This window comes from Cetorhinus maximus, chromosome 20 (assembly GCF_964194155.1).
Source record: "Cetorhinus maximus chromosome 20, sCetMax3.hap1.1, whole genome shotgun sequence".
In the NCBI taxonomy this organism is placed as follows: Eukaryota; Metazoa; Chordata; class Chondrichthyes; order Lamniformes; family Cetorhinidae; genus Cetorhinus; species Cetorhinus maximus.
The window spans coordinates 77,559,069-77,573,867 of record NC_135898.1 but is presented as its reverse complement, the minus strand read 5'-3'; the positions used below and the strand labels follow the sequence as shown (position 1 = coordinate 77,573,867).

The window sequence follows — 14,799 nt, the reverse complement described above, 5'->3', positions numbered from 1 at the left end:
AACAGAACTCATTTTTGCAAGGAAAACAAAATATTTTTTCTATTCCAAAGGAAGATAGGATGCCACTGGTACAGTGTGCATACTAACTCTGTGCTATTCCAATAATATACAATTTACTCAACAAAGGAATGAAACAAAAATTCTTGATCAACACACCAAAAATGGAATATCAAGTTTCACCTTAAATTCATATCTTTCCTTCTAAAGCACACAAGACTGCATAGTAGAGTGCACCAATCAAAAGGTTATATTTTAATCACATTTAAAAAAAACATTAAAGTTTCTGGTGCCTGAAGTTTGTTCTTTCTAGCAATCAATGCTGCTGTATTCTACTTTTAAGCCAAAAGGTATGTTTAGATTTTTCCATCTTTGGGTAGAAGGGCTAATTCTGTTAAACACAACCAACGGCCACTACAACAGACAGATGCATTTTGAAGGCTGTCCTATCATAAAATGTTAATGTTAACCAATTTCTGCCTGTTCTGTTATTTATCAGTCATTTATGTGTTCTATATAGAATAAGCAAAAGCCAGTAGTGGGGGAAGGGCAGGTTTAGTTGTTGACTTTTAAATTTATATTGAAGGTTACTCGACTTGAGCAACAAGCCTGTAGCCAGTTCATAGCCTTCAGATGTGCATGCTTTCTTCAGCTACTCACCGACATTGCTGCATGGTGATTGACGTTATTCTGAGAAGGAACCCAGCAAGGAAATCAAAACAAAAAATCAAATGTAAACAGGGTGTGGAAAGAAGTGTGAACACCAATAATAAAAAGGAAAGTAAAGCCAAAACATATTATTACTAATTAGATCAGCTGCTAGATGGACATCTTCACAATACAAAAGTCATAGAATGTCCATATTAATCCCTTCATTTAATGGTCACAATTCTGCATATCAATCACATTCCCTTTAGATTTATGAGTGTGGTTATGTGGCAAATTTTAAAAAAAGCAAAATTGAACAGGCCTTTCCCATTGTTCAGTTTTGTTTCACAATATAAAGGTAATTCTTATTTTAAAGATTATTTTGTCTGATTTTGAAAGCAGTTAAATATCAATGTTAGGCCAGAAGTGCAACATTTTATGGCTACAGCTACTGTTTTCTCAATCCACTTGGAGATCTTTGAAAATTGGATTAATGCCACCTATATAGCTAATTGAAATTCTCTTCCAACAGTGAAGTTAGTTCGCTTTTTAGCTCATATATTAAGAATCATTCAAGGAAGTTAGTTGGAAAAAAAAAGTGACATTTTAATTCTTGTTCAAGCTAAGAGTAAGTAAAACTACAATCTGTATGGTCTTAAAAATTATAGGCAAGAATAAGAGAGGAAAATCTAAGTGGTTTCAGTATCTAAAGCAAGAAAATAATTATACTTAGAGCATTATTTTAGGATTTTCATTCTCATATTTAATACTCACAGGCAAATGCGTAAAAACTTGAAAAGTGCTTCTGAGAAAATTTATAAGATCCATTAAATAACCACTGGCTCGACCATTGGGTTCTGTCATAGTCCATTCATAATCAGCTAACTGTATGAATTCATCAATCTTATGGTTAAGCTTTGTGTATATTTCTCCTTCTGCTGCATGTCTAGCATCCTGCAAAAATCCATTATTTAAAATCATTTAGATATGTATCTCTATTATTGCAAAAACTGTTTCAATCCACATTCAACTTTCACCAAACATTAAGAATCTTTTATCATTTTTTGTAAAAGTTTTGCATGTAGACAAAACATAATCCTGATAATGTAACATGCAAATTTCAAAAAACAAATTGTGTATTGAAAATATATAATTATTTCCAGTTTCCTTTAACATCGAACTAACAGACAGCAAGCAGAATACAGACAGCAGAACATCAAAGGAATTACAACCTGAATCAATCAACATATTATTAAACGCCTGAAGGAAGGGAATGTTGATATATGTTTAGGAAGTGCTGTGCTGCTGGGATGCTACACAGATAGTTTTGGAAATAATTTGGTACACAGCAGTGCACAGATAGAAATCTAACTTGAAAAGTCAATAAAGCATAGGAGCATAGTTTAATCAATTTATACCTCTATCTTCTAAGGCCAAAATGCATGTAAAATATTTTTTATGTTTGGTTATAAAATAAACTTTTATTAAAGAACTGGCAATTATTTATTTTCATGACAGATCAAATGGTGAAGCCACCCAAAGAATGGTGGAAAGCTCAGTGAGCCAATAGGTTTTCCAATTGAATATATATTTTTTTTCCCCCAAAAGTTTCCTATTACAAGAGTACTTTGATACGGGCTTTAAGTTCACTTAGTGCTAGATCACAAGTACATAAATAAAGTCAAAATTATCACAGCTGTTAAAGTAACTGTTTTACACATGATTATAGTAATGACAAGACAAATTTCCACATGTGCATTGTTAACATATCCATAGTGCACATACCTTGAATGTGGACAGCCCATAAAGTCGTGTGGTGTGCACAGTCTCAGGGGAAACATTGGTGATGTTGGTTATAAAGTCCTCAAGGTATTTACAGGCCTGTTCCAGGTGTGTTGTATTTATGATGATTTGTACAAGCTGCAAAACGTAAAAATACAGCTGCTGAGACTTTATTTGAATTTTTCAGCTATTACGTTTTCTAGCAATACAGTAATTCAATGCAATTCATTCTAGGCAACTTGTTATAAAATAAGCATTTAGCTCACAATTCCATTGTTTCAACCATCAATAACTTTTATATGTCTAGCCTAATAGCTACTATATGGAGTGATTTAACAGGATCCATGCAGCACAATTCTTTTGTAATTGTTTAGCAAGTATACATCATCGACCCAACAGAAAGGAAAAGCATTACAATTTGCTTTGCGAGAGACCAGATTCAAATACAACTGCAGAGAAAAAAAAATTAGTTAATAAAAAAGCTAGTTAGAAAATGTTTTGCAATTTTTCAGACAGTTTTAGTACTATACTGCGCAGTACAGGTGGAACTGCATGTTTATGATAAATATTATTTCACTTTCAATGCACATGTTAAGTTCAGCATAAGCACATCAAACTTTTCCTAAACCTTATTATTCGGGGACCTGCAACTCTGAAATGGCTTACTTTTTCAACTGGTCCAAGTCTCAGCCACGTTAATCTTAAACTGAACAGTTTATACAGTGGCTAAGAACTGAATAAACATTAGAATTAATCTGCATTTACGTGACATATATGGTGCCACAAAGGTTATGGAGGAAAATAAAAGCTCATGGCATAGGGGGTAACATATTGACATGGATAGAAGATTAGCTAGCTAACAGGAAACAGAGGGTAGCCATAAATGGGTCTTTTTCTGTTTGGTGGGATGTAATGAGTGGTGTGCCACAGGGATCAGTGCTGCAGCCTCAATTCACCAAGGCTCCTTCAACAGCACCTTCCAAACCCACGGTCACTACTATATAGAAGGACAAGGATAGCAGATACATGGGAACACCACCACCTGGAAGTTCCCCTCCAAGTCACTCGCCATCCTGACTTGGAAATATATTGCCGTTCCTTCACTGTCATTAGGTCAAAATCCTGGAACTCCCTAACAGCACTGCAGGTGTACCCACACCACATGGACTGCAGTAGTTCAAGAAGGCAGCTCATCACCAGCTTCTCATGGGCAACTAGGGATGGGCAATAAATACTGGCCCAGCCAGCGAAGCCGACATCCCGTGAATGAATAAAAAAACTCTTTACAATTTATATAAATGACTTTGATGAAAGGACTGCTGGTATGGTTGCTAAGATAGGTAGGGAAGTAAGTTGTGAAGAGGATGCGAGGAGGATACAAAGGGATATAGAAAGGTTAAATGAGTGGACAAACATCTGGCAAATGGAGTATAATGTGGGAAAATGTGAAATCGTCCAATTTGGCAGGAAGAATAAAAAAGATGCATATTATCTAAATGAGAGAGATTGCAGAGCTCTGAGATTCAGAGGGATCTGGGTGTCCTAGTACATGAATCACAAAAGGCTAGCATGCAGGTACAGCAAGTAATTAGGAAAGTAACAGAATGTTATCATTTATTGGGAGGGGAATTGAATACAAAAGTAGGAGGTTATACTTCAGTTTGTACAGAGCACAGTTTGTGAGACCACCAATACTGTGTGCAGTACTGGTCTCCTTATTTAAAGAAAGAAGTAAATGTATTAGCAGTTCAGAGAAGGTTTACTAGGCTAACATCGGGAATAGGCAGGTTGTCTTATGAGGAAAAGTTGGACAGGTTAGACTGTGTATCTGCTGGAGCTTAGAAGAGTAAGTAGTGACTTGACTGAAACACAAGATTCTGAGGGGTCTTACCAGAGTGGATGTGGACAGGATGTTTCCTCTTGTGGGAGGATCTAGAACTAGGGGTCAAGGTTTAAAAGTAAGGGGTCACCCATTTAAGGCAGAGATGAGGAGAATTTTTTTCTCTGAGGCTCATGAGTCTTTGGAACTCTTCTTCAAAAGGCAATGGAAGCAGGGTCTTTGAATATTTTTAAGGCAGCACTAGGTAGATTCTTCATTAACAAGGGGGTGACAGGTTATTGGGGGTAGGCGGGAGGTTACAATCAGATCAGTCATGATCTTATTGAATGGCAGAGCAGGCTTAAAAGGCCGAGTGGCCTACTCCTGCTCCATGTTCGTATGATAGCTTTGTAACATTATTCTAACAATTTAAAAATTACACACAATGAAGCCATAATACTCTCATAATTCAGTCATCAAGGAAGTATTAGTGACAATGGTACAAAGATGCAACATAGAGTTGTTGAACAAATGCAGAGAGCAGAATAATGCTAAGAATAAGAAAAGATTATGGCTGAGAAATGGTGTGTATGAACGTGGAAATTGCACACTGCTTTGTGTGTGTGTGAGATAGAGTGGGCGTAAGGAAAGAAGTTCAAATAATGAAAAAATTTTTTAGTTTATTTCTTGTGTATTAAGCAGAATTTTACTTCTATTTTTGACTGAATTTAATGGTGGTTCTTTGTTGTCTATCCAACATACAAAATCATTTGAACTCAAAGCAGTAATCATGGGATCAGTATTAGTGGTACAGATTTTCAATTTATACAAGAGATTTTGTAGCAATGGAATCTGGTCAGTGATCAATTTAATTAGCCTTGAAAATGGATCACAAATATTGCACGAGCAATCAATCAAAAAGTGTCAATCCCATGCCCAACTTTCAGTCCAAAAGAGCATGAGGGAAATTTGGTTGACAGGGAATGGGCTAAGGTGGGAGAAAGAGCAAGAATAAACTTCAAAGTTTAATATCACTGCAAGACTGGCACTCAACTGTTTACAACACTGGTGAATCGTGCTGTTGAACAGCTGAGCAGCACTGTTTGACAATTTAAACGGCTGATTACTAAATTGTGTAAAAATTGTCTCAATGTGCAGCTGATGAGACTAGTAAAATTCAGAAGGTAAGTTATAGCCAGTGACTCATTTGGGCTCAAAATTTGAGTTGCAAATCAGTATCTAGGCAGCTCAGCTATTTAAGAGAACCAGTGAATACTGATCAAGTTGTTTAACAGCGCTACTCACTGGCAGTTTACACAGCCGTGCAGCAGCCAAAAGTGGTTTTGGGTGGAAACTTCTCTTGCGTAACAACAGATCAGCACTGAACCAGCATATCAGCTTGAAGCAAGCCAGCAGGAATTGCAAGAGAGCAACTATTAACTTGTTTTCAGGATGTAGGGGATACTGATTACCCACCATAGCTATCCTAAGGTGGTAGTGGTGGGATTTCTCCTTAAACCGCTGTGGTAATTGATGGTGCCAAGTGGGGAATTCCAGGATATTGGCCAACTATTCCCATTTCATTGCTGCTCTTGTCCTTTTCACCTGTAGAAAGCGCCAAATGGAAGTTTTTTAAAAATTCTTTCATTGTGAGATGTGGGCGTCATTGGCTAGGCCAGCATTTATTGCCCATCCCTAATTGTCCTTGAGAAGGTGGTGGTGAGGTGTCTTCTTGAACCACTGCAGTCCACATGCTGTAGGTATGCCCATAGTGCTGATAGGGAGGGAGTTCCAGAATTTTGACCCAGTGACAGTGAAGGAACGGCAATATATTTCAAGTCAGGATGGTGAGTGGAACTTCCAGGTGGTGGTGTTCCCATGTATCTGCTGTCCTTCTCCTTCTAGGTGGTGGTGGTCGTGGGTTTGAAAGGTGCTATCTAAGGAGCCTTGGTGAGTTTCTGCAGCGCATCTTGTCTCTGCTGCCACTGTGCATTGGTGGTGGAGGGAGTGAATGTTTATGGATGTGGTGCCAATCAAGTAGGCTGCTTTGTCCTGGATGGTGTCAAGATTGTGGAGTGCTGTTGGAACTGCACTCATCCGGGCAAGTGGAGTATTCCAGCACACTCCTGACTTGTGCCCTGCAGATGGCAGACAGGCTTTGGGGAGACAGGTGGTGAGTTATTCGCTGAAGGTTTCCAAGCCTCTAAACTGCTCTTGTAGCCAATGTATTTATATGGCTAGTCCAGTTCAGTTTCTGGTCAATGGTAATCCCCAAGGTGTTGATAGTGGGGGATTCAGTGATGGTAATACCATTGAATGTCAAGGGGAGTTGGTTAGACCATAAGATGTAGGAGCAGAAGTGGACCATTTGGCCCATCGAGTCTGCTCCACCATTCAATGAGATCACAGCTGATCTGATAATCTTCAACCCCACTTTCCTGCCTTTTCCCCATAGCCCTTGATTCCCCTACTGATCAAAAATCTGTCTATCTCAACTTTGAATATACTTAACGACCCAATCTCTACAGCTCTCTGCAGTAAAGAATTCCAGATTCACCACCCTCAAAGAGGAAACTCCTGCTCATCTCTGTCTTAAATGGGCGACGCCTTACTCTGAAATTATGCCCTCTAGTCTTAGACTCTCCCAGAAGGGGAAACAGCCTCTCAGCATCCACCCTGTCAAGCCCCATAGGAATTTTATATGTTTCAATAAGGTCGCCTCTCATTCTTCTAAACTCTAATGAGTATAGGTCAAACCTACTCAACTTCTCCTCATAAGAAAATGGTTAGATTCTCTCTTGTTGGAGATGGTAACTGCCTGGCACTTGTGTGGTGTGAATGTTACTTGCCACTTGTCAGACCAAGCCTGGATTTTGTCCAGGTCTTGCTGCATTTGGACATGGACTGCTTCAGTATCTGAGGAGTCAGGAATGGTGAACATTGTGCAATCATCAGCAAACAAATCCACTTCTGACCTTATGATGTTCAAAAACTAGTTTGAGAGGTACTTTTTAACAAGTGTGTGACGTTATAAAGATATTGGTGGACAGATTGAGTATATTGTAATATCATAACAGTAATTTTGAATACAAAATAGAATTAATAAAATCTATAAAACTTAGCTGGTGAAACTTCAACTGACTTGGTTTTACCACCATGTTCTTTGTTACCATAGGGCCCTTCAGTTAATGGCAATAGTCTTGTAACTCTTTGCTTTGACATTACTTTAATTCTCTAAGATTTTAAGGCTAATTAGTTGCTTTACAGAAAGATGTTAGGCTAAGTATACAATTCATGGCCAGTGCTAGAACAAATCCATTATAGGGTTAGTATGCATGTGTGTCTTGAACAATAGCAATTATCAAGAATTTAATTTGCAACCTCTAAGCCTTTTGTATAGATTAGATAATCATTTGACTGAATTTGGTATATCTGCCTCCTTTTGCCATGTGATATTTAATCCAGGGCTAAGGAACTAAGTTGCATACTCAGGATCTAACCTACCATTTGAGAAAGACCAATCATTTCACAACTTGGTTGCATTGCTGCTATTTATGGCCAATAATACCCCGTGCCCCCTACGCAGCCACCTTAGTGGGCAGGTGAAATAGTAATAATGCTAATGTGTAAATAACAATTGAATTGAGTGGCTGCCCAACATGTTACATCAAATTTCAACCACTCAATTTGATAGCAATGGTCTGGTAGTAATTTATAACCAGCTAGTTGGTATTATTTTGAAACATAAAACCTTCTAGGCATTAAAGACATACTTCAGTCAAACCTATGTGCTGTTTCTTGATCAGGCTTTGTAAACATCCACTCAGAGTTCGAGTCAGCAGCAGGTTGGTAGATTTTCTTAGCATATCATCTATTTCTGTTGAACTGAAGATCAGATTTAATATGCATTAATAGGATGCACTCAGTAAAACTGACTAATCAAGAGCCTTTCACAGTAACCATAACATTGCAAACACCATACTCAAATATGTTGACACAAATCTATATCCAATGTGTCCTTCAGACGGGACTTTTAATAACATTGTTCAAAATCATCACATTAATCTGTCCAGCCAAATCAACAGAGGTGTTTTAGCTACAATGCCATCCACAGCAATGAACAAGTGACCAACCTCCACAAGCAAATTGGTGCATATAGTAGCAGGGAAGAAATGGTTGGGGCACATGGACAATTATTGTGTGCAAGTTCCCAGTGTGAACCAAGGAGGTTGGTATGACCATTTAGAATACATTTAAAAATTAAAGTTTCATTTGTCACACATGAAACATGCTGCAAGCAACCAAAAATTCTTCTCAGGAAAGTTACATCAGAAATAGCTGAAAATTTCATGTTTTACATGGTCTTTGTTGTTGTATCCAACAAAAAAAAAATCCAGCTATTTTCACTGCATTAAAAATAGTCTCTCAAGGTGTTTTCTTCTCATTAATTTTCCACGGGGTACTTACAAAAGCAGTACTGGACGTACTAACTCTCCAGTTTTGCTATCATTAAAACTTGTATAACATGTATGCGTGAGCACACAGGGAGAGCTGAACCTGAGAGCTTGAGTGTTCTCACTAACACTTGTGGATCTGGGAATACAGTATGTCTGAACTCAATAACTCAGGTTTCTCATACAAGCAAAGGTTAGAGATTTCAAACACATAAATGCTTCCATATGTAGAATTCAATCAATTTCTTGCAAAGTTTGGGATTGTTTTATGCCTATTATGCGTAATACTTATTTTCTGTTATAAGTACTCAATTTTGTGAAAGAACAAATTGACAGCTGAGTGGATTTGTTCAGCTCCTCCTTTTATTTGCTGATTGTGCGTGCCTAATTTGTTGTCTTCACATATCCAGTAATTATTTATTTATAGTTTTTCTCCTTGCGTTCCTAGCTTTGCGTTTGTGTTTTCTACCTCTTCCAACCAGACCCCAGGCGAGGTTCCCCCAATTTGTTATGATCCCGGGCGAGACACCCCAAATTGTTATGCTCCAGGTGAGGAGGGGTGAACTGGCTACCTTTCTTTATTCAACCCTCTCGGTTGGTCGCAACAAGGTGAATTTAAAAAGGATCCCTTCCCTCGTGGATACCTTTTCCCAGTCCAAATGTACTTATGTTTTAAAAGAAGCCAATTAAACCAGGCTGTCTCGAGTCAAAGAAAGAGTGAGAAACAAAACAATGGAAACACATATACACCCACACACTAGAAATTAGAAAACTGAGTCTAAAAATAAAAGTTAAAAGGCTATACAAATCAGTCCTTTGGCTTGTCCGTGAGGAGTAGATGGTGAAAAGTTGCATTGGTTGGGGAGATTCCAGTGGCACAGACTTTACCAGTTGAGCAGCTGGTTTTGAGATTCTTGGTTCTGCAGGTTAACTGAAAGAAGTTGCCCTGTTTCTTTTTCGATTGTGACTTGCTTCCAGCAATCAAAGAAATACATTTTTTAAAAATCTGCAAGCAGAGAGGTGCCCAGTTGGTGTTCTTCAGCTGTGACCTTCACAGCACACACACCAGAACAGAACACCAGGCTAGCACAGAACTAGAGCTACAGTTGGCTTTTTTAAACCCCTTTCCTTGTGTATTCCTGGAAGGGAAAAATAAACATAGCCCATATCTGTTTTCTTTTCAACTCCGTTCATGTTCACAGCCTGAGATATAATTCAGCAGGTGGTGGTTTCGACTGAGATGGTAATCTTTTGCCATTATCTCCGCAACCACAGGAGATTACAGTTCAGTTTGCATTGTATCTTTTCATTTGAAATGCGTCAGTCTGAAGTAGGCCATGTCATACCTTTTAGGTGCAACATTCCATTCTCTCTGAACTAGTTAGTCAAGTAATCCACATAGGAATTTTCCAGCAAGTAGTTACCTTACAGTCTCAGCCAACCTTTTCTTGCATGTCTTTTTTTAAGAAACACATGTCTTACTTAAAAGTTTAATATGTCCATAAGGAATTCGGGGATAGGATCTGTGGTCATGACACTTCCCCACATGACGCATGAAATGAGATTAATTCTCATTCCATTACAAAAGGAGAAAAAAAATTAAATATAAAACAACAAACACACTGACACACACACATTCATTCTTCTAGCCTTGGTCAATATTATCTTTTCAGTTCTAACCAGGGCTCTAAGTTCTGGACAGGGCGCCTGCAATCTGGGTAATTTTTAGGTGATATGGTTGGAGAAGCAAACTCCAACGAAATAATCTGGCAATCTGTGTCTTAAATTTTTCCACTAAAGATAACGGGTTGTGGTCAGTATAGACTGTGTCTCTCTGTGTCTCTCCAAAATGGATATAAAAAGTGTTTGAAAGCCAGTAACAAACCAAGGATTTCCTTCTCTACTGTGGAGTACATTTCTGATACTTGTTTAGTTTTTTTGGAGGTCCTCCCGATTGGTCTCTCGATCCCCAATTCATCTCCCTGGAGGAGGACAGCCCCTCCCCCATGTCACTCGCATCGATGGCTACTTTAAATGCTTGGTTAAAGTTCAGAGCTGCAAGCGCAGGCTCACTTATTAAAATGGCCTTCAGCCTTTCGAAAGTTGTCTGGCATTTCAGTCCAGACTGCCTTTGCTTTTTCCTGTAGGAGGTCTGTCAATGGGGTGTCAACTGTGCTGAAGTTTGGGACAAACTTGCGGTAGAACCCACACATACCCAAGAACCTCATGCTTTCCAGTTTCATTGTGGGAATGGGGAACTGTGCTACTGCTTGTACCTTTGCAGCTCTGGGCAGTATTTGTCCTTGGCCCACTATGTGTCCTAGATAGGACACTTGAGCCTTAGCAAACTCTCTCTTTGCCAGATTGACCACTAGGTCAGCTGACTAATTTCTGGAAGAGGGCTTCCAGTTGTTCGAAGTGAGTTTCCCAGGTGTCGCTCTACACTAGGTTGTCGTCTAGGTACATGATGAAATTGGATAAGCCCGCCACTACCTGATTCACCAGCCTTTGAAAGGTGGCTGGGGCATTTCAGAATCCAAATGGCATGACTCAACATTGGTGTAACCCATCTAGTTACGAAGGCAGAGATTTCCTTCGCATGGGCAGTCAGGTATACCTTGAGTAAATCTATCTTTGTAATGGAGGCTGCTTTACCTATCCTATCTATGCAGTCTTCCAGCCAGGGTATCGAGTAGAAGTCAGTTCCGGTCACTGTATTAACTTTTTGGTAATCAATGCAGAACCCTGTAGAGCTATCCAGCTTGGGCACAAGCACAACTGGGGAGCTCAGCTACTGCTGCTACGCTTTATTAGTTGGTGCTTCAGTATGTAGTTAATCTCCTCCCGAGCTTGGGTCAGCTTTTCTGGGCATAGACAATAGGGATGTTGCCTTATGGGAGGGAACTCGCCCACATCCACATCATGTAGAGCTAGTGTGGTGCAGCTTAGCTTGTCTCTGCACAAGCCTTTAAATGCAGTGAGCAGCCTTGTCAAGTCTGCTCGCTGTTCTGCGCTTAGGTGGGTGACTAGGGAGTCTAAGTTTGCTAGTATCTCCGTGTTGGTTAGCCGGGTGGTAAGGGGTTCAATGTGGGCCTCACCCACGTCTCTCTCTAATTCGTCCCCACTACTACCCTCATCCTCTAGGTCGGTGGCAATAGGATAGACCGATACCTACTTGTATCCCTCTCGGCTGTGATATTGCTTTGTCATGTTGACATGACACAGCCTTTGCTTTTTTCCACGATCTGGGGTCTCAATTAGATAGTTGAGCTTCTTCGCTACTCTGTACGAGCCACTGAACCGGGCTTTTAAGGATTCACCTGGTATTGATAAGAGCACTAACAGTCCCCTGGCAGGAAGGTTCGGGCCCTGGCATGTTTGTTTGCCTGTTTCTTCGTAGCTGTCTGGGAGATTTTCAAGTGTTCTCAGGCCACATCACATGCTCAAGTCGCTCCCGGAATACTGTTACTTAGTCTAACATGGAGACTTCCTCCTTCTGTTCTAAAAACCTCTCCTTGATTAGCTTCAGAGGCCCTCACACTTGGTGCCCAAAAACTAATTCAAACAGAGTAAAACCAATGGACTCATTGGGTGAGTCCCTGGTGGTGAACAGAAGAAAACCTAACCCTTTATCCCAGTCATGGGAGTACTTGTGGCAGTATGCCCTGATCATTGTTTTTAGGGTCTGGCAGTAGCATTCCGGCACCACCGTTCTGATGCCCCCTGTAACTGCAGGTGATACGCTGAAGACTTCAGCTGGGTCCCATGGCTTCCTGGAATATTTTGGACATGAAATTTAAGCCCTGATCTGACTGGATCTCGGTGGGCAGACCATACCTGGTAAAGAATTGAGTCAATTCCCTCACCACAATTTTGGCAGATATGGTTCTCAGGGGAACAGCGTCTGGGAAATGGGTAGCCTCGTCCATGATGGTAAAGATATACTGGTGGCCCCCTTTAGTTTTGAGAAGGGGCCCCGCACAGTCCACTAACACCTTGCTGAATGGTCCCCCAAAAGCCGACACAGGAATCATAGGTGCAGGTTTTATTGCAGGCTGGAGTTTTCCCACAACCTGGCAGGTTTTGAAAAACCTTACTACATCCCTGTGGAGGTGTGGCCAGTAAAAATGCTGGCTGCCACGGGCTTGGGTTTTACGTATACCGACATGCCCAGCCATTGGAATTTCGTGAGCTAGCTGCAAGATTTCCTTACGGTACCTCGGGGGCACCACTACCTGATGGATCACTGTCAACTCCTTGCTTGCAGGTCTGTGTGAGGCAGGGGGGGGGGGGGGGGGTCTCCATTTCCTCATTCGTACCTCATTTTTAATGTAGTAGCATTCAGGGACTGCTTCTGCCTCAGCTTCAGTGTGTGCAGTCTGAGTTAATGCTTTTAACAGTGGGTCAGCTCGTTGGGCCACTACCAAGGAAGATCTATTTATTACCTCCTTAGGGCTGTCTAGACTTTCAAAAAAGGTTTCAGATAACCAGACCATAAGGTCTTCTGTCTGCAGTGCCACCTCAGCCTCCACTGATGGAGCTTGTCTGGTCATAGACCACGTTACCACACAGTCAAGGAAAATACCAGGCACTTTCTCCTGCAGCTGTTCTATCTCCCTGAACACAGTTGGGCTTCTCAGAGGCCACTGGGGATGCTATTATCTTTGATCCCGCCAGGTTATTGCTGAGGAGCCACTGATCCCATCCACTGGCAAACTGGGCATGACTCCCATGGTCACTGGCCCTGACACAAGGCCACACTCCAGATGCACCTGGTATAAGGGGATGGGCATGTACTCTCCTCCAATCCCCTTTTCCAGCACCTTGGCACTTACTGCACTCTCCGGTGGGAAGGTCATGTCTTTTCCCAGCAGTAGAGTTTGGTTGGCCCCTGTATCCCTCAATATTATTACAGGCTTACTCGCCTCACTCTGGGGAAATGTGGCCACCCTTCCTTTGGATACAAAATCCTTGTAACTCTCAGGGATTTCTTTAACATCAACCACACTCTCAGGGGTGCATATGCAGGGATTCGCCGCCACAGTCAGAGCCATAGCCTGGTCTGCCTTGCTTTCTGACTCCCATTCTCTGCACAGGGAGGTATGTACCCCAATAAAGCCTACTGGTTTTTCCCGTAGCCTCCAGCAGTTGGCCTAGAGGTGCCCTACCTTTCGGCAGTTAAAACACACAGGCTTCTTGGCCTCACTTTTCATCTCAGCAGCACCCTTTCTGTCCTGAGGAGGGCCCTCTACATTTCCCTCTCTCTCACGGGTACTCAGTTTCCTATCACTCTCTCCACCTCTATCCTTTCCAGTTGGTTGGGGGTGACTAAGGAGAGTCTCTTCCGAAACAACGGTTGGTGGATCAGCTCATAATCATCAGCCAGTGTGGCCGCCTGCCTAGCCCCTGTTGCCCTCTGTTTCTCCAGGTGTGTTCTTATTGAGGAGGGTATGGAGTTTTTAAACTCAAGGAGAGTTATCTCAGAGGTTTTCGTAAGTGGCTTTTGTTTAAGTGCTTTTGACCAGTGGGTGCAGGCAAGTTACTTAAGCCTTTCAAATTCCAGGTACATCTGGTCAGGCTGTTTCCTGAGAGTACGGAATTTCTGACGGTATGCCTCCTGCGCTAACTACTACGTGCTTAAAATAGCCCTTTTTTTGCTGTCTCATAGTCAGTGGCATTTCCCTCAGGCAAGGAGGAGTAAACCTCGTGAGCTTTCCTTGAAAGTTTACTTTGTAGTAATATGGGCCAACTTTGGACTGGCCACTTTAACGACTGAGATAATCGCGTGAAAAAGACAAAGGCGGCTTCCACCTCTGCCTCATCAAACTTATGGATTAAATGAGCAAACCGGGTTGCCTCACCCCTCAAGTCTGAGCTGGTAGTGTTTTCAAAGCACACAGTAGGATTCCTGTCCCTCAGCTTGAGATGTTTTAGTTTAAAATCCCTTTCTTTCTCTCTCTCTCTACTGAAATTCTCTCCTCTCTGTGCCCTTTCCTGTCTTTCCTATTTCTCTCTCTTTCCCTTTCCTTTTCTCTTTCCTGATTTCTGCTGCTCCAATTTTAATCTCTCTACCTCTACTCTATCCATTTCATCATCAAT

At 41.1% G+C, this 14,799-nt stretch overlaps 1 protein-coding gene across 8 annotated transcripts in view; it reads right to left on the bottom strand.

The window, feature by feature from the left end:
- The window catches only part of LOC144694481 (exocyst complex component 6-like), a 187,181-nt gene that overhangs the window by 86,526 nt on the left and 85,856 nt on the right, over positions 1-14,799 (bottom strand). For 5 of the 8 annotated variants that reach the window (XR_013579762.1, XM_078564955.1, XM_078564954.1 and 2 more), the window contains exons 16-19: positions 8,020-8,131; positions 2,431-2,565; positions 1,420-1,599; positions 658-687 (exon numbers count right to left, since the gene is read on the bottom strand). Coding sequence is in view for 6 of the 8 variants with exons in the window: in XM_078564955.1 (XP_078421081.1) it covers positions 658-687; positions 1,420-1,599; positions 2,431-2,565; positions 8,020-8,131 (457 nt within the window). In the remaining 2 variants the exon portion in view is untranslated. The remainder of the gene's footprint in view (positions 1-657; positions 688-1,419; positions 1,600-2,430; positions 2,566-8,019; positions 8,132-14,799) is intronic. The other 3 variants (XR_013579763.1, XM_078564957.1, XM_078564958.1) reach the window with 1 other exon arrangement.